Source organism: Porites lutea, chromosome 13 (assembly GCF_958299795.1).
Source record: "Porites lutea chromosome 13, jaPorLute2.1, whole genome shotgun sequence".
Lineage (NCBI taxonomy): Eukaryota > Metazoa > Cnidaria > Anthozoa > Scleractinia > Poritidae > Porites > Porites lutea.
Window position 1 is genome coordinate 23,552,287 of NC_133213.1, and position 20,770 is coordinate 23,573,056.

A 20,770-nucleotide genomic window follows, 5' to 3' on the forward strand; every position below is an offset into this window, starting at 1 on the left:
GCGCTACGAGATTATAAACTCGCTTCGCTCGCGGCCTTCCCCCGCTCTCTTCGCGAGAATTATTTATTTATTTATTTTTCTGATAGAAGCTAAAACTTAAGACGAGCTTCTGCGGGATTTAGGCGCCGCAAGTGGAGCAGTTCTGTGTTGTAAATTAATAGTTGATGGTAAATATTCTCGGGGCATATACACCTTATTTCAAATTGGTGGCGGTGATTCTTTTCATTTTATGTATTGATTTTAATTAGTCCTCTTTGGCTCGAGTGCACCTGAAAGTTTTAAAAGAGATTTTATCTTGAAACAATTATCAATCATCATTTTTTTGTTTCAATTTCGTTTATTTATGTTTAAAAACAAAAAGAGTCAGTTTACTGTAAAATTCCATCCAGTTGGTCTTTTTATCATATTGCGCCTGAAAACTCTTATGCATTTGGCACTTATAATGACTTCCTTATTGTGAAGCTTTAGTAAGTACCATTAACATGTACTGTTATTTAATCCCAGTTCGGCACCATCTCGTAATTTCAGTTTCGACCTTGAATTAGCGAATATTCTCTTTAACGTTTTCTTGTAAATAATAACGCCTGCTATCTACTATCATGGCAATAAGCAGATATCAATAGAACCACTTCCGTTGGTTTATGTATTTGTATATATTTTTGTAGTGGCTTCGTCATGAACATTTAACCTCAGGCAAAATTTATGCCTTATATGTTTTCAGTGCCGTTGCCGGAAAAAGGAACCAGTTCGAAAGCAAATATCCGGATATTTGTGGTAACAACAAGTGATGACGTCTCATCAAAATAAAAAACTAATAACCTTAGATGAGTTTTAAATCAAAACGAATTGAAGTTTTCATAATCTGAGGTATGTCAAATGATACAAGCTCCTTGGGAGATGAATCGTGTTTCTTTCTTGAGGTTGTTTTGTTCAAGGCCACAGATCGAGCACTGTTCATAACGACTGTCTTAGCGGTCGTTCTCAATGCTATATTCTCAGTTGTTGCAATCGTTGGAAACAGTATAATTTTACTTGTTATAATCAGGACAAGAGCTCTTCGGACATGTTCGAACTTCTTTCTTGGGAACCTGGTATTGTCGGATTTACTAGTCGGAGCAGTGGTGCAACCTCTTTTCGTCATTTACAAAACTGGCGAAGCATTGGAGAACTATTCTTGCCTTGTACAAGCATTGTACGCGACAAGTGCTTGGTTATCTGCTGGAGTTTCTTTCCTTACACTCACAGCATTAAACTGTGAACGCTATATAGCAATCTTCACTCCTCTAAGATACAACATTCTGGTAAAACCGCGAAGAGTTTTCATCGTCTCAGTTTTCATGTGGCTTTTCTCGCTGTTACTTGTTTCATCGCGTTTTTACGGACTCATCAACATTATATTTTATGTAATTTGTTGCATAATCATCGTTATGAGTTTGGTGACTTTTCTTCTTATTTCAATTCAAATACAGCGTGTCGTTAAACGCCATCGGAAACAGATTGCTAGTATGAAATTCTTGCCAAGTGTAAAGAAGCAAGCTCAAGAAGCAAGCCATGCACGCAACGTGACCTGGGTAACATTTATTTTCTTCATGTGCTACTTGCCAAATTTGGCAGTCATGATAGCGTACACGATGGTTGGCTACAGTGTCACTCTTAAAACTTTCTACGTTTGGTCCGACACACTTGTTTTTCTAAATTCATCTATTAATCCAGGCGTATATTGCTGGAGGAACAAAGGCATAAGAAGGGCTGTGTTAAAATTCGTTAATGTGAGACAGGTTGTTAACTCTGATTGGTTTGCCCAAAAACAAGCTGATCATCGGACACCAAGGGCGGCAGTCATAACTGACAACATAGCGTTGAGTTCAGAGCATAATCTGACTTCACGCTCTGGTGAAGAAATACAGAGTGCGCCGTCTTAGAAAAGAATATCATCTATACGATAAGATCAAGAAAAAAATAGTTTGCTATAATATTATCTTTGTCAAGTGGACTGGAGGAGCTTTGCTTTGCTTCATGGGGAAACAGGAACCAAAAATAATGAAGCGTATTTAATTGCGTGAATAACTCTATAACAAGAAAACCATGAGGTATAATACGCTATTGGAAGTGCATTCGTATTTTTTTTAAGTCATGAAGTTGTTCTGTTACCGTAGGCTTGTTTTTACTGAACCTTACACGAGCTGCTCTTCTAAACGAACAGGGGAATGTTCTATGTTGTTTATAATAACAGTATTTCAGGATTACCACAAACAATACTAGGTACTAAGTAAGCGTGTACCTCAAGTATACGTTAAGTAATTTCACTTACAATACAAACTGATGTCGAAGGTTTTTTTTTTTTTCGCTTACATTGAAAAAGGGTAATTTGGTTTTGTTGTTTGTTACTCCTGAAGAATGCCTTTTTATCCCTCTTTCTTTTTTTCTTCACTAATTAAAAGTCATTTCCCAATTTAGCTCATCTCAAGTGAAGCAGAAAGTGAAATAAATTATGTCTTGTTACTTGTCATGACAATGAAAGCAATATAACGGTTCGGATATTAAGAGTGGGATCCCACGCTAAACAGAAAGTTGTCGAATAATCTTCAAAGATTTTGTGAGAATCATTAATTCTTGCATCATCAAGAAAACTAATTCATGACTGGCTGCTAAATAAACGTGCTTTTTCGATGTCCTTTCCCCCATGTTGCAGGATGTGCTGACTCTATATTGAATTGTCCTAACATTGTTGAGTAATATCCGCATATCAATCATATCACGTTCGCGAAGATTGCTTCCTATGAAAAACAGAGGTACATGATGGGCTCCATGCATGCTTATGAACAGAGAATTGTATTATAGACTCCAGTACTACATTACAAAACTGGCGAATGTTAATTTGTATTCGAATGCATTCGAATATGATAAGCTCTCAGATTTCCAGAATATGCTACAGTATTTCTTTAACTGAAAAGACAGGAAACGACAAAAGGTCGTGTGTCCTGTATTTCTGATTAATGGTGACGCTAAATAGGCGTCACGTAAAGCTTTAGCAATTTTTTTTTGTTCCTTCATTCATTTGTTGGATGAGAGTTATGTATAATGTATAATGCTTAGAAGCTATTATGCAAACTATCCATTTTCAGATAACAATTATGACCTGTTTAATTATAACCAATCAATAGCTGGTCTTACTCTTATATTCTGTACCCCGAGGGATTTATTATCAGCGTTCATTTTTTGTTTGTTTGTTTGTTTTTTTTTCGTTTGTTTGTTTGTCTTTTTTTTATGGGTTATGAGCAGTATACGATATAACAATCTTCAAAAGTAGGTTGAGTTTGATCGTCCGGGTGAACGTAGTCCTGAATAGGACTGTTGTTGTTGATAGTGACTGACGTTTCGACAACCTGTGGGGTAGTCATCTTCAGAGTCAAAGTGAGTTGTATCACGTCAGTTGATGGTATTAAACTCTGGTTATTGATCTGATTGGTCAATTACGTCGCGATGTTATTGGTCGTCTGTCAGTTAAGCCGTGATGTTATTGGCTATCGAGACTCGTAATCAGTAATTGGTGCGTTTCGATCCGTCTGTTGTCACTTATTGGAAATTTTGCTAAGCCTTTTACTCACTCCTTAAAACACTCCTCACTTTTTACAGTCAGCGAAGCGAGCTCATGGAAAGGAACCTGTAATGGTCATTTACTTATAAACAATACACTTTTGTTGTGGGATAAAGACATTTTTATTTTTCTATTCTAAACTTTTGGCCGAGAAAAATAAAATCAGGAAGTACTGATTCGAGAGGTGGAGTTGTTCTTCTGCTCGCTTTGAAATTTTATCCATTCAGCAATCTATCTTGTGCGGCGTCATAATTATTTCCTCTGATCGTCGATTCTCTTGAATCTTGATCCTTAGCCACAAAAAAAGACAAAATCAAAAATTTTAACAAAGTTAATGAGATGAAAGTGAAGCTAGTTGTTTTGTGTTGTTTAGTGCACGTTTCTAAAACGTTTCTTCTTTTTTGTAGGCATGACTCTATACTATTATTAATAATACCTTTTTTTTAACCTTTTGTTCTTTTTACTTTGTATATAAGATGCTCAGGAAAGTTAGCAAAGTTAAGTTCTTCTTAACATAGAGTAAATTTGAAATAACCTTTTCTGCTCGGCTCTTGGCCGTGATTCACAGCCACTGTTTTTTAACTTTACAGTACAATCATCTTTAATTATAAATAGTAGAGTAAATACCACAAAATGAAATGAAAACAGTTACAAATTAGTAACATTCTTATAACGGTCGAATACTCAGAAGATTTTCATTAAGCGGTAAACGAACTAAACTGGTGCTGAATAGGTTGTTAGCCTGCAGGAAAAAGGCTTTTGAAGTTGATTGGCATTAATCATAAGGTTCAATACGATCTTAAACAGCTACTATAAATCTGCAAAGGAAGTGCTATTAAGTTGAGTTATCTCGGAAATATTAGTTTTGATTAAATGGTAAATAGAACAAATGAACCCATAAAGAAAACAAATGAATGCAGTTTAAGTACAATTCACCTCTTGGACGCACCGCTTGATAAAACAACAACCGCATTCAATTTAGTGAAAGAAAAATGATGTACTCCCCATTTTAATTTTAATCTATTCTTGAACGGCAACAAAAATATGATGTAGCCAAAAAGACTGAAAAATGTTGAATTTTTGTTGTGTTTGTTGTGTTATCTCGAATAAACTCTCTAAGTATGGCTGTGAAAAATACAGCAAAAGCTATTAAGTGTTACAAGAGTGGAAATAAAAACTGGTTGAAAGACGATGTTTAGGCTGTTTCTGTATGATACATTGTGTACAACGCAAAAATTACAAACGAAGTGTAACCACTACCGAGAAGTTTCGGAATAAATTATCAATTCAAGTTAAAAGGTGAGGTGTTTCCAAGGCGTAATGGGCCACCGAGATAGTAAAATGAGTGAAAAGAATAGAATGTTTAAATGAATATTAACCTTCTTGATTCCTTGCAAACGTTGTTGTATTAGAAACTTATTAAACAAAATAAAGAGTAGTATTTTCACTTTTTGCTTGTCTTTCTTCTATTTTTTCTTTCTTTCTTTTTCAGTTTCTGTTTTTTTTTTCTTTTCTTTTTGCCACGAAACGGAACTTGCCTTTTTTAAGTTGAAATATCAGCCGTTTGGAGCTTATCAGAATTCTAAAATGATATAACCAAAAATAAGAATACGATAATCGATAATCCATCTTAGAATACCTTTCTTGTTATGTAGAAACGCTTTCTACCCTGACACCAATGTGAACCTGGTCTACATCGTTCCTCATTATAGATTGACGCTGATTGTGCTGACTTCAAACATAAAATCAGTAGGAGAATAGTGCATACGCTGACCTTGGTTGACATTATTGCTTGTCTTGATTAAGGAGGTTAAACTGGTCAGATATGTGTCGCTAGACGTCTCCGAATTTGCTGTAAAGTGGTAATAACGTATTTTCATAATATCTTTACAACGTTCCAAGTCTTAATCCCATGTAAATCTTTTGTTTTCTTTAATTACATTTAATTTGGTTTTGATGAAGACAGCCGTCACCTAGAAAGAAATGTTTTAATTGGAAATGAGCGGATGAATAGATCAGCATGATTGGGCGTTTTCAGTACTTGCAATTTGCGTTCTTAGTTATAACCGTTCCCAATACTGGCCAGAAATTAATTGAAAAGCAAGGTTGGCAGAGCGATGACTCGAAATTTATGACTTTGATATATTTAAATGTTTATTTCGTAACCACACGTTTTAAACAATAGCGATCACAGCTGTAAGAGGGTTGACCATCCTCGGAGACCTGAAAGCAGGGAATCCAGCCAAAAGATTTTCGGGCGAAATCGTTTTAGGTTGGTTGACAAGAAAAAAGGAAGATATACCTTGAGTATTTGCTCTTAACCAGCCAATCCCAGATAAAAAAAAATGAATTTCCCGCTTCTGACTGTTAAAAGTCATTTTCTGGCAAGAACCAATAAACGGTTCATCCTTACTGGGAATGTGGGGCGCTTATTTACTATTATCATCATCGTTTCCGTTATCGTTATTTTTATCGTGATCTTTATTGTTAATGTTATCGTTATCGATAATGGTGTCGTTATCGCTGTTATCGTTATTGATATTGTAATTGTTCACAAATGCATAGATTGACTGGACTAATATAGTCGCTGCGGTTTAAAAGAGTTACAGAGTCGTGTTACCAGATTTGGTTTGGAACTGTTCCTAAAAACGGAAATAGTTTAAAAGGTAATGCTATCCAATTTAGGAAAATGGTTCAATTTTGGCAAAATCCACATTAAATTCAAAAAATAAGAACAACAACCTCACGTAAAGGTAGAACAGGAAAAGAATGATAAAAAGCACAGAACTGCAGCTTGTAGAAAAAAAGTAAATTTGCGTTAATTAAGAAAACTAAATCAAAGAAACAGAAACCACGAACTGTTTTCTTTCGATAACAAGATTCTGAAGATTGGTAAGCTGGTGGTAATGTGGAAAGGACATCAACAAAGCGTTATATAACAGACAACTAAAAATGATAACGTCACAGAATTCAGAGACAAAAAGTTCCTCAAAGCAATCAATGCTCATAGTCACATTTTAGGTTATCTTGTAAAATTTACCTTACTATTAAAAATTCGATCGTCTTGTAAACCGTTCAGGCCATTACGAGGGCAATAGGCTGCCCCTGGTCGACACCGCGGAGGTTTGAGGGAAGTGCTTTTGCTGGGCTTACACTTGACTAAATCCATGGACAGAATCTGGGCGGTGGTCAGTACCAGCAAGCACACACAGGTCCTGGTTGTCATTATCTTTGCTTGACCTCCGTAAAACTCCTGGCTGGTAGTTTGAATACGGTCATTTCAAGATACGATTGCTTCAAAAAGTACTGCTTTTATTGTGTAGAGTGAGATTGTTAAGGCGCCTTCAAAAAAGGTGACGTTAATAGGGACCCAATTCCAGCAAAAAATGAATTTCCTACTGCCAACCAATCAAAATTTATTTTGTGGCAAAAACCAATGAACGGCCAGAAAAATCTTTGCCGAGAGCATGGGACGCTTATGCGGGGGCGGTGCTCACTGCCATTGTCATTATCCAGTTATCGCCACCGTTATTCAAGATCGCGATCGTTATTGGTATTATTGTTATTATTATTGTCCTTGTTATCGTGATCGTTATTGTTATTGTGTTTGTTTTTATTGTTATTTGTTTTGGTGTTCAGTGTGGCTTTTTTTAGGTTCAGTTCAATCAAATTAAATCACAAATTATTCTGTGAAGAAAGAAATTCTCTCAAATCACAATACGTCGAAGTACTTGCTATTTCAGTTAATTATTTCAATATATGTGAGCTATTGACTCACCCATCCCTCATAAGAATAAACATCTCAATAGTAGTAAAGGAGTGAGTAGAACAAGAACAACGGTTTTGTCTTCTGAGACATCGGGGAACAGAACTGCCTGTTAACACTATCCTTCATCATCAAAACAAAACAAGCAGACACACGAAAGCACATTTTGTACATTTTCTTTTTCGTTTGGACGTGTGATATTTTTTTTTACTACTATGGGTGTCCTGTGTTAATTAAGCTGTAACTTTTCATATGTGCCACCAAGATTTTGGCGGATTTTTAAAAAATTGCTCTTTAGGCTAACCTAACTTAAATGATGTTGAAAACAATTCTGCTGCGTTGATTTCTTTATTAACCTGGAAAAATGTATAGATTGGCTCGACTAGTATTGCTTTGATGCATCGAGAAATTTAATTTTTTTTGATACGTCAAAACCGACTTGTTGAAGTGATGTTATTAAATTTATGTGCGGACTAAACGTTGGATGGGTCTTTGTTGTTTTGTTTTACAACGTTTTGGCGTGAATTTGAGCCAATAGCATCTGAAATAAATGTACTATCTGCAAATATTTCCGAGTTAATGTGGCAAAAAATTTATTTATCACATGCCTACAACAGTACGCGCGCTCCGATTAGCTGTTTTCTTGTAATGACCGGGCATTACAAGCTAGGTGTCCACGGCGTATTCAATCTGTGTTTAACTTGATAGTGGACATGCTTATGGACATATTTGTTATGCTCAACTGACAGCAGTCAAAAAGGGCATCCGCTGACCAGTATCACTTGACTGTGTTGCGGGCTCAAGTGTACAAGTCAGCGAGTTGACGTGTTTTTTAGAAGTTATTTGCTGGCTAGATGTCTGTTTTAATTGATCGCAGGCTCAGGTCCATAACGAAAAGGCCATTTTATAAATAACTTCAATTACTCTCACTTACTCTCTTACGTACAATAATGACCTTACTCTCGGTTGATAACTAGTATATGTTTTTTTTCATATTTTAAATTAGTCATTCATCCATTTATTCATTCATTCATTTATTTATCTTTTTCCATTAACTGGGTTAACAGGTCTTGTATCCGTTTCTATCTTTCGGTTTCATAGCTGTTCTGTCTGACTCCATACTCCTCTGAATCTGAAACCTACAAAAAGTATTTGATATTAAAGCTTAAGTATTTTCTTGTTTTTGTTGTTTTATTTTGCATTTGTTTGTATTTCATCCTAAAAGGAGTTGATGAGAGCCCCACATTAAAGAAAAATACGTATTTGGCAATAAGACAAACTTCAATTGGAAATTTTACATTAAGGAATATCCTCGCCGCAGACGAGGTAACATCAGCCTCGCATATAAGTAGTACAACAGGAAGACAAAATAAATCAAAACTGCGGATTGTAGAAGAAAAGAAGGTCAATGTGAAACGGAGACCAAGAACTGTGTTAGTTTTGTCAAAAGATTCGGTAAAGTGGCAGTAAAAAAGAAAGGATATCAACAAAGCCGTTGACCCTGCAGTGTACTATAAAAGTCATAATGTCGCTAGAGTTAAAACGAAATAAACGCAATTAATACTTATCGTCAGTTAACTTGTCTTGAAAAAATTTACCTTGCTGTTAAAAATTTGATCGTCATTTAGACTGCGTAGGCCGTTATATAAAAGGCAAACGCCTCCTCCTGGACGACAACGGTTGAATCTGGGGGAAGCGCTTTTGCTGGGCTTACACTGGACCAAATCCATGCATAGAATCTGCATGCAGATCAATAATAGCAAGCAAACACAGGCTCTGGTTGTCATTGTCTTTGATTGATCTCCGTAATACTCTTCACTAGTGGTTTGGATACCGTCCTTTCAGGATGTGATTGCTTCAAAAAATGCTGCTTTTATTGTGTAGAGTGAGATTGTTAAGACGCCTTCAAAAACGGAGACGCTGTTAAAATGACATTTCATTCTTCCTAAATGCGGATTGTTTTTAACGTGTTATGACAGTCATAAAGGATTTAGAACACTGTAAGAAGTTCAATAAACGCTTACATCCGCCACAATTTATTATGTCGTCAATTAAGGAATAAACGTCCGTAGTGCCTGGCGTAATTTAACAGTTGAAGTATCAATTAATTAAACATTCAAAATGGGAATCTACACGGCAGAATAAGGTGCTAGCGTTAAAAAGTGTGCTTTTAATTAAGTTCCTTTTTGTTTGGCTTATACATAACAGTAAATATTCAATTTAACTTAAGTTAAGTTGGCTGCCACCAAAAATTAATTTTTGGTTATATTGTGCAAAAACCGCCATTGTAGACATCCCCCCTATTTTGCCATAAGCGGTTAATTCCAGAAACCGATGGAAACTCAGAACAGTATAATAAAAGAGGCCGAACGCTGAATTAAAGAAGTGTAATTTCCTAAAAGAATCTAGTGATTCCCGCCCAAAGTAATGTTCATGCGTTATTCGTTTAAAGATGTAGTTCGCGAATTTGAGCAATCGAAAAATATGGGTCATTTATTTCAGAACTTCAGCGAACTAGGAAAAATGTTCCATTTATATTCCCATAGCATGTACTTGTCGTTAATAATTAGAACAGAAAATGGCATAAAGTGTAAATGCATTTAGCATGCGATGAAAGAGTAAATTGTTTTCCGTACATTGAAGCCTGAGGCAAATATCACTAACACTTGTTTTCCATAGCACGAAATGTTTCTCATATTAAAAGAATGGACGACACGAAGTGTTATTACTAATAACAAGACTTAAACGTTTTTGATAGTTAACTTTAGGATAAATACCACTGAGAAGTAAAAGCTGACTAACTTATTTTGCCATCACTCACGTCCATAAGATAAACGAAGAATTAGCTTTGTGACTGCAGGTGTACGCTTCATTTATTACCAAATATATTACGTATTTAAGGTGGGGGGCTTCACAGGTACTTATACAACAAGAAGTTTTTAATTGAAACCTTTTTGGTAACATGCCGCCTTATTCCAAGTGCTCTATATGAAGGTTTATTTTACGATAGGAAGGATAGGGCAGGATATCAATTATTATATGTCTGTCATTAGTCACCTAGCAAGATGCCGACCAACGTCTCTGTAATACTTAATCCCTCCTCCGCTAGAAATAAAAAAAAAAAAGAAAAAAAGAGGGGGCCGGCGAAGACTTCATTAAACTATTTTTCATTTAAAGCAGCATGCGCAAAATGTTATTGCAGAGTAGTTAGCCCTCACTGAAACGAATTAGAGATATATATATATTTGAAGTCACTGTACAAGTAGTTCCTTTTCTCTCCTTGATGCTTCTAGATAACTGAACTGAATTTATTCACCTAAATGCCAAAAAGAACGTCCCGATTTTTTCAACCTGCTCACGTTGTCAATTAATATACATTTGGGCAAACTATGGTGGAGTTCAATTCGAAAGAACTACCTTCAAGTTTAGACACAATGATAAAAATTAGTTTTCGTACGCGTTTGTCTGCTTTCTCCGTATGACGTAGAATTAGGCATCTTCCCATTGTATTAGTACAATTGCGGTAAATAATTGTACTAAAATGTTCATATGCGTTCGACGTGCAGTCGATAATAGTTTCTTGTTGAACCTGTTGCTTTCATGACGTTCTCGATGCCTTCGCCATCGTGACATCTTTCACTCCCTAACAGTAAATAAAACAACGGTGACTTTGAGCTAATTGGACCCTCCACCTCCCAATTTGTAACTTTTGTGTTGCTGACTAGCATTATTACCACTAGAGGGAGCGAAATACACAAGGACTGCTGCTGGGACGTATTTCGTGGTGTACTTTGTGTGGTGGGTAATCGGAAAAATGCTTTCTTGCTTGACAGAATCAAAATCAGTTATCTAAGGCCCGTTTCAAACGTCGTGCTACTTCCCTTTCCGATCTCAATTGATCGAATTAAATTCGACTTTCGCACGGCAGTAGCGCGACGTTTGAAACCAAGTCGTGCTACTGCCGTGTAGCACGGCAAGCCTTACCGTGCTACACCTTACCGTGCTACACGGTAGTAGCTCGACTTGTTTTCAATCGTCTTGCTACCGCCGTGCCGAACTCAATTCATAAATTATAAATACATTAGAATACATTTGAAAGTTTGCCAAACTGTTTCTTTATTTTTGTGTTTCGTTTTCGGCAACAGCCGTTCTATTCGATTGAATTAAATTTTACTTCTGAAACCAAGTCGTGCTAGTGTCGTGCTGTAGTCGAGCTACAATCGAGCCAGCTTAGCACGGCAGTAGCACGACGTTTGAAACAGGCCTAAGTGTTTCAAATTCTGCTGAGAAACTTCTTATGGGAGTTTAATACCCACAATCAGTCATACAAAAGGAAACAATTTTTTTTTTTTTTGTAAAAAAAAAAGTACAACCGCTTGCCATTTGAAAGACTTTTTAAATGACTAAAAAAAAAAGCAGATTTCGATTCTTCATTCCCCCCGTTCCCCGCCACACACAGTATACGACCAAATAATTCCTAGTCACTCCGTGTCAAGTCCTCTCTCTTACGAGGCCTTCCAAGGGGTAAAAGCGACATGCGACACGGCCCTGAAAACTGGCGACATGGGAATTTTTAAAAAGCGAGAAGTGACATGCCTACGCTGCTAAAATGCGACAGCGACATACTAAACAGTGAAAAACGACGGTGACATTGGAAAGTTGTGCATTTTATCAATGAAAGTGACTCAGAATACAGGAAATTACATTTCTGAGGGTTCAGATTTTCCAAATTTTCCCGCGGGAGCCAACCCTTAAAGAAGAAGAAGAAGCGTTCATCCTTCGCCGCTCACGAAATTTTGCCAACTGACCACCATGAAAATCCTGTTATAGCCCTGTTGCGAAACAGTTTCTCGCAAAACAAAAATGACTGGTACAGTTACGTACACTTCAAAAAACGACAGCGACATTTGCAGCTGTAGATTAGGCGACAACGGTCTCCTAAAGCAAGCGACATTGCGACACAGCTACCCCCCTTGGAAGGCCTCTCTTACTCTAGCAACTCATCAGTTGTACATTCCATTTCAAAAACAATTCCACCTTTTTCTCTTCACCTTCTTCATAAATCCAATCATTCTCACCCACCCCAATCTCCTTACACAACTTTTTTTGCGTAATATCTGTAGGACAACCTGTTTTGTTAAGAAAGAATGTCATGAATGCAATGAAACTATCCAAAATATAATGAAAGTTATATTTCACTCTGTTCATTACGGCTATGGGCCATTTTACATTAACAAGCGAAGGTTTTCTCGACAACAGTGCGTGGTTTTGATAAATTTTTATGTTTTGATTTTTATTTAATTTAATTTGTTTTATTATTATAACTTTTATTCCACTTAAGCTTAAGGTAAAAAACGGAAATCCATGTCCTGGTTATCTTCCCAGAATTTTTTTGTTTTCCTCGTCGATAAGATTCTAGAAATAAAAATATAATAATAATAAACATGAATATTTCAGGATACGCGTGAAAAAACAATCATTAGGGAGTAACACAGAATGTTTTACGTATACTCTACTTATACTCGCGTTCAGCCTTCCACTCCCGATAGTGCACAAGATGCGATTATACGCTCAATGTTTAATCAATTTGTCTTAGTTTTTTTTTTTTTTGGCAACACTGAAATATCCGGCTTCATTAGACACCCTGATCCTGAAGCTGGCGTGGGACTTCAAAGGCCTCCCACCCTCTCTCTAACTTTAAGCACTCATGATACGGCCACCAAGTTGAAACAGAAAGAAGATACTCCTGTACTCATCAATTTATCATCAAAATACAAATTAATTCACTTGAGGCGACAACGTGTCGTCACTTGGCTTTATCTTGTTGAACTTTGCTATCCTTCCCCTAAAAATATAGATATGAACGTGTTTGACAAGATTGTAAAGTTGACAACACACTGAGAATCTTCATCAATAGCAGTGGCGTCAAGGTGACGTCATTAAGATAGGAAGAGGGAACTGTTTAATTCCACCATCTTGAATCTGTAATTTGAATTAATTAATCTTATTTGTGTCACTTAAGGACCATATTAATTGAGGTAATGTTTAAATAAAAGGCAACTTGTCTTTAAAATGCTGTTCTTAAAGTCGCAGAAAAATGAACATTACAGTAAACTCACCGTTAAATGCACGTTGTCATCTGCTGTCAGGCGTCTTTTTGGAACAGGCTGATCCTCTATCTGTCATGAATTTAAGGGGGGAAAAAGAGACGGGACATAAGTGGAAAAAAGATTTAATTAACAAATGGTGAACGGCTCAGCATCTCAATTTGGGTTGTGCTTTTTTGCCTCTTTTTTTTATGTGCAAGGTTTTTAGCTTGTATGTTTTGTGAACAAAATGTGTGTCATGTGACGATACTCCAGGGAACTGTATCTTTTTTCAATTTTTATTCGCATGCATTTGTACGCATAATTTATGAGAGGATTAATGGGTAAATTCCCCTGAGACCTTCACTGGGAAACAAAGCATAGAAGCTAAAGAGGCCTTATCAGAGCGTGCACTTTACTTACATGTTATAAATGTTAATCACATTACTGCTACGTGTAGACGTGGCTAGCTAACGATTTTGATGTTGCTTTCTTACTATAAGAGATCTTTATGCTCATTACAATTAGTCCGCATAGGCCGCGGGTGGAGTGGGATAGCACCCTTGGAGATCTGCATAATTCCTCATATCAGTCTCAGGCTAATCTTGACCGCTGACACGGTCTGATAGCAAGATCAGTTTTGTCCAGACATAGTTTGCCCACTTCGCTTGTATTTTGTACACCTACCCCTGTAATGATTCCCCTTCGACCAGTATAGCGGCAAACCATGGAGCCCGGCCTACATCTGTCTTTAGAACTTGCCTCCGTCATATTAAACAATAGTAGTACGAAAAATACGGCAACAAAGAAAGAAATGAAGATTCTACGGCTCATTTGGTTCGGTGAAGAGTTTAGAGGTTTAGATCTACGGGTAATAAGGCAGTTACAAGAATTCCCAAATTTATAACCCAGTGTCTTTTGTCTTTTGTCTTTTGTTTCTGCTGATTATTAACACTTAACAAAGAGCTTAGGGTAACATCTCTGTTGTGAAGGCAACGGGTGACAGCTTCCTTTTCCGACATAAGAAAAAATTATAATTCTAATAATTGCCATAATAACAGCGGCCGCAGATGAGCTTCTTTTAGCTAATTAAGAATACCTTTAAAACATATAACTCAACGAAAGGGCAAAACACGTTTTTGTTGTTATTTAATTAACTGGTAAAAGGTTTTGGCATGATCAGTGTATTCTTTTATAAATTGCTCCCAATTAAATGATACATTTTGTGCTAGCGCCTAAAGGAACACACCAAATTTGCACCCGTTCTTTATCATAAGAGGAAATAATTCCCTTTTTTGCCAGACAATGTGCTGTGCAACGTCGTTTTGTTACTGTAGGCTGAGCATATACCCCTCCTAAAGGCATTCAACGTCGTTAGAAAATAATCTTGATAAGTGCCATTTTGGATTTTAGCTATTTGTGAAATAAACCGTGGTTAAGCAACATTTTTAAAGACTATTTTGATATGAATGTTTTGCTGTTTTTTGTGGAATTTTGCTTATGTGAATATTAAGGATGTCACCGGGAGATAAAGACCTTACGTTGTCAGAATTTCTATGTAGCATGTGTCCCGTTCCTTCGTAATTTGTTTAGGACAGAAATACATTAATCTAAGGTACTAAAACCCATTAATTTTATCAAAAAGATGCTCAAAACAATCTTCGTCGATCCGCTATAGGCTTTTCTTCCATTGGTTGGTCAGTGATTTGTTGGTCTGAGTTCATGCTCCAGTCACACTAAAAAAGTAGCTAGAGATGGCCCATCGTAAGAAGGCTACATAGAACAAACGTCACCACCCTCGTCAGCTAAACTAAAGGTCGCATGCATCACAACGAAGAACGACAAACTTAAAATTAAATGTCTTTTCATTCTACCCATGATGCAACTCAACTGAACCAACCCCAGTATAGTGCACTCGTGCTGCAGAAATTTGTTTGTATTGACTCAAACGCCAGAAACCCTACATTCCTGTATCTTTACAAATATAACCTTGCAGCATTGTTCTGTGAAGATAATAATAAGCCCGTATTCATCATATATCATGGCTCTTCTTATGAATTATGACATCACTGACTTCTCTGTAGCCCAGTAAAACACCTCGTTCTGTTTCAATGACATGACCACGTGGACTTCAAATGCAACATAATAGTCTGTACCAGTCAGGGACTGTACTATACAGCAACATGAAAACAATTTTACCGGCAATGAGTAACTTGCGAAAAAGCAATCGTTACTATACATATATGTTATAAACATTTTACGTTACACAAACCTGTCCAGGGACAAAAAGTCGTTTTCCATTTTTGCGCCGATTGCACATCATTAAACCAGGTCGACACGGTTTGGTTTCTACTTGACAGAGCCATGTTAAATGTACCAAAAGTACAACTATGACAAAAAGCCTTATACTACGGTTCATTTTTGGATAGTTAAGTCCTTGTAAATTTAAGCTTGTTAGAGTATAGCAAAGCGATAACGCTTTGACAACGCTTTTTAATGATTCGGCGAAGCTTTAATAGCAAAGATCACTAAAAATGCAGGGATCTGTGAATTGCTTTGGCGGTGCGAGTTATGACAGGTAATCAATAACTAGACCAAGTAAATGCAGAGGTGTTTCAACAAATGCTTTGAAAAATATAATAGCTTTGGGTGGATCAAAATTTCCTTTAATCAAGGACAGCAGATCAAAGAGAAAATAACGAATATTAAAGTAGCAAAGAAAACTTTTAATGCGGCAGCTTGGCCAGAGAAAAAAGTAATAAATCTCATTGTCTTAACGATGATATTGTGAAGTTTGTAGGCCCGAATTTATTGTTTGCTGTGTGCTTATTAAAAGTAAGTTAATTCTGTTTATTTATTTTCTAACACCTGCCAATTTCTGTACTTTGCCACATCATCGACAGCAGTATAGTAGTGATTTTTACTTGTTTATTATGCACTTGAGCTGAGAGCAAGAACTCAATAATGTCTTCCTCCAAGTATCTTGAAGAAGACTTGGTAATAGAACTGTTGGCCTTAGTACAATGTCTCGTATACCTGATGCTTGGAGGGAGCTTTTTAATTATGAAAAATTGAAATTGTAATCGTTTTGATGGCATAAATAGCATTTCAATTACTTTTTTAATCTACTGAAAACTAAACACAACAAGGGCTCATTTACTCAATATTTGAACGAGCAATGGAAATCTTCATGTTTGAAAGGAACCGACCAGAAAAACTTCTGATAGCAATTTCCTAGAACCTTTTTCTTTAACCTGGAGTCGGCACAAGAAATATGTGTTAAGAAATAAATCAGAAAGAAATGTTTGACTGTAAATTTACTTAACGGTTCGTAATATGCTTCATTAATAAGCTTTTCGCTTCTTCCTTGTCTATGATTTCTTTTACTGCGTTTCGATCACAATAGCATCTGTCATCGCGCAATCAATCATTATTAACAAAAATTAACGTTTTGATCCCCAACCATTATCAGGTTACTTCACCAGGTGCTTGAATAGTTTGATGACTATCGAAATTTAGAACCAAAATTTGGCATTAAAATTTATAGTTATACTTCTTTTTGATTGATCACAATCAAAATTGAAAATTTAAAACTTTGTGACCATTACAAAGCGGTGTTCTGGACCAACAATCACAAATACGTCAGTGAATATCATGACCCATGTATTCCTAAACCATTTATGGTGCATCAATCAAATTGGAGAAATTGTTAGGTTTATTGCTGGAACCTTCTAGCGGTTGCTGCCTCTTTCCTGGGACGGTAACCACATAAACATGAACGGAACTTAAGGGTGTAATTTTCATTTTTTTGGCTAAAATCACTCTATTCATCAACACATTTGTCTGATCCTATGGGGTCTTGCAACAAATATATGTTTCTTCTTAAAAAGAAAATATTTTTCTCCGAAAAGAACAAATTAATTTAAGATAGGAATTATTCTCAAAATTGTCGTTATGGCCGCGAGGGGATAGCTGTTCAAAATCTGCAGACACTGCGGGTTCAATTGTAACCGCAGCGAATAAACTCGTCTTCAAACCTTGAGCAACGCACAAATGTACCCTGTCACAGTGTTGGATCGACAAATTAAACCACGACAAACTAAAAACGAAATAATGTAAAATAAAATATTAAGTAAAATGGCTTGTATACCGCTAGGAACATCAAGAATTATCTTGGAAAAAAACTAGCTAAGTTGGTCCAGTGACTGTAACTGACGTATTATCTCTTGGAGTGACACCAAGTAAACTCTTTTTTACTTAATTCTACCAAAGGGTTCGGTACTTTGAAAGAAAATAATAAAAATCTCTTTTTTCTCATTCTGTAATAAAGGAAGACAGCGCCTTTCCTATTGAGTCAGGTCGTTTTACATTGCTGTATTTGTTCTTTTTATAGACTTTATCTTACTTGACAGGGAGACGAAATATTACTCATCAGTCTAAGAGCAGGAAATTAACTCAAACTCATCTTCATTTGTAGATCAAACCTGTCGACATGATATGCAGCTCCTCATTTTACCGGTGGCTCAATCACCCAAAATCAAACAAAAGATTTTCTTGAAAGCCTATACCTTCTTTGGAAGGTCTGATCACGAACGCACGATAATAGAGAAATGTGCGACAACTTGAAAATTCTTCTCTTTTCGGATGAAAAATCACATTTTCCATTCCAGCGATGTTAACTATTAGTGAACCTTTGTAGGTGGTCGATCAACACAACGACGGTTTTTATTGAGATAAAAACAAGCTAAATATTCCTTATTGAATAAATGAAGCCAGTGAACGCAATTCCGTTTCCTTTTAATCTTATTCGCGCATTAAAAGCTGAGTCTATTAAGTTAAAAAGATTGTTGCGTCGGCGTCCGCAACTAGTTATTTGTTTCACGATTCTTTTGTGTAATCAACCACATATACTATGCTGTGAATATAACTAAATGCAATTTACAGGGATAGGCAGGGAGGACTTACGACTGTTAATTGGAAAATACAGTTCTTCGTAAAAACGGAGTGAAAATTGTGATTGATCATGATGTGCAATGGGACAATTTAGTTTCATAATTCATAGGTCTTTAAAGACGTCATAACTGAAAATCCTTTCAGGTGAAACATTTGTCACTTACATAACATGAAAACACTCGTAAGGCTTTCAACTTCAATATCACTAACAATTTTCCAATGAAAAAAGACACAAAGATTTCTGAATAATCGTGTATTATTAAAAACATAAAAGCTGTGTGAAATGGACGTAGCATCTTTAATAAATTTTATAATTCTTACGACATTATTGGTTAGTGCACACTTGACAACACAAGTTGAGGCGTTATTCATGTTTTGAATCGAATCATCGTTTCCTGTAATAATAAATCACTAAGTCTATGAAAGGTATTAGAAACTAAAGAAGAAATTTTAAGTTATTTGGAGTCCAAACCAATAACGCGCGGCAACCAATCGTGGATGGCTATTTAAAAGTCCATTCTTTTTATCGAATACTTTGTTATTGTCTAAAGCCTTCAGAACATAAGAGGAACAGGAAATTTATTATCCATTTTAAGTCTAGTAATAATTGCCAAGGGGAAGACATTTAAACGGCCGACTCGTTTTAACTTTTAGTGGTTCTTTACTAGCTATTGTTTTAGTTTTTAGATGAAGGAAGTAGTTTTATTATGTTCAGAAGGACGAAATGTAAAATCAACACCCATAAATCAGTTTATTGAACTTGTAGGCTGTATAGTGATATAGATTCTCTCTGATTCACACCACTAAACACCTCAGCCATCTCCGATGCTCTATAAGGAGAAATCAAGTCTTCAGAGCCTTTATTAGTTCAACTGAAACTTTTTGCAAGAGACCCCTTCGCGGTTAACTTTTCCGCCTGTTCTTTTTGTCTACCAACATGAAAAACGTACCTAAGTTGACACTATTGATTCTCGTTTATACATTTCTGTTTCTGGACCGATCAAGTCTCGCTCGCCCTCGGTGCCATCCTGGTTCAATGGTTTGCGTTTCTGGTCGTTCTTTTATCCAGGTACACAGTACTTTGTTTTGTATTTTATTCCAGTTGCTGTGTAATATCACAGCGGCCACGAAATCTTTAAGTACGTTGTCGTTAGTACGTCTGATCAGTTTAAAAAACAGAAGCAAAATAAGAGAAATTGAAAGGGGGAAATTTTTCAAGAAAGTCTCATTAACTTTCCATTTATCGTCCATCTTTTTCTTTTTCTCCTGGTACGTCTTCAATGGACCAAATTTAGTATATTTACATCTTATTCGACTTTATATAATCTTCACAATTACATGTACCTTGCGCTAAGATCGTCCGAGTTTGGTTCATAAATCCTTGAAAATAATTAACATTTTAACTTTTAACTGCTACGCCGAGAACAGAAAAAATATAAGCTTTCGGTTCTGCTGGAACATTGTTGTTTAGCCTGCTTAAAATTGCTCGGTCCAGAGCTCACACTTCACACTTCTCACACTTCACACTTCTCACTACTACTCACACTACTATCCTTCCATGCATAGCGCCTTCAGTGTTTTGCGCAGGTCAGTTAACTTAAATCGGGAGAAGGGAGTTTTTCTGACTTTGCCATGTTGTCAAATCTCATTTGCTTAGTCGTCACTGATAGATGCAGCTGTATGTTAATTATATACAAATTCTACTCTTATTTGTTTAGAACTTAAATTTCCCTCCAGCGGATTCCACCCAAAATGAAGCTGAAGATAGCTGGGTGCTGGACACTACTCAAAGAAAGTCCTTTTCTTCAAAACTTAGAAACTTACAAAAGATGAAAAACATCTAGATCGCAGAGGATTATAAACCTAAAGAATGGAATGGAAATAGAAGGACAAGACATTAAATCAGCATTTTTTCATTCTGCCTCAGAGCCGAAGGTTAAAGTATTGTTGAATCCTGTAAAAATGCATTTTTCCCTTAAAACTATGAAGATACTGAAAGTAAATAGCACACACTCCTGTTAAACTTACAGGCAGTGACAATTGTTGTAACTTTCTCTAGTTTCAATAAAGTCTTTATAGACAATGAAATCTACGACATTTGATTTGTTAATTTGTTTCATTTTTGTGGCTTTTAATCTGGATAGAGTTGAGAACGTTAGTATATATTTTCTAGGAGGCCTCGGTAAGACGTAACTGTATGGCAAAGCCATCATGAGTGGTCTCTTGAAACATGGCACCTTCTTACCTTCGTAGAGATAGACTGTTTATTTAATTCCTTTGTTCTACCGAATTCTACATATTGCCTTTCTGTGTATGGAGCGTCTGAATCAGATTTGAATATTATACAACTTTTTTTGGATCGCTGCC

General features: G+C 36.3%; 1 protein-coding gene and 2 long non-coding RNA genes across 3 annotated transcripts; 1 reads left to right on the forward strand and 2 right to left on the reverse strand.

Annotated features, from left to right (window-relative positions):
* Positions 1-766: 766 nt before the first annotated feature.
* LOC140923351 (adenosine receptor A1-like) lies at positions 767-2,467 on the forward strand. The gene has a single exon (XM_073373444.1). It carries the CDS (start codon positions 870-872, stop codon positions 1,920-1,922), a length of 1,053 nt encoding a protein of 350 aa, XP_073229545.1. The 5' UTR covers positions 767-869; the 3' UTR covers positions 1,923-2,467.
* A 5,892-nt stretch (positions 2,468-8,359) lies between these two features.
* LOC140923123 (uncharacterized) lies at positions 8,360-9,349 on the reverse strand. Its single transcript, XR_012164129.1, has 2 exons — positions 8,963-9,349; positions 8,360-8,503 (listed from the first exon to the last, which is right to left on the reverse strand). It is a non-coding gene; the product is annotated as an uncharacterized lncRNA (long non-coding RNA).
* A 3,187-nt stretch (positions 9,350-12,536) lies between these two features.
* LOC140922797 (uncharacterized) lies at positions 12,537-16,031 on the reverse strand. Its single transcript, XR_012164108.1, has 3 exons — positions 15,723-16,031; positions 13,484-13,543; positions 12,537-12,779 (listed from the first exon to the last, which is right to left on the reverse strand). It is a non-coding gene; the product is annotated as an uncharacterized lncRNA (long non-coding RNA).
* Between the last annotated feature and the right edge of the window lie 4,739 nt (positions 16,032-20,770).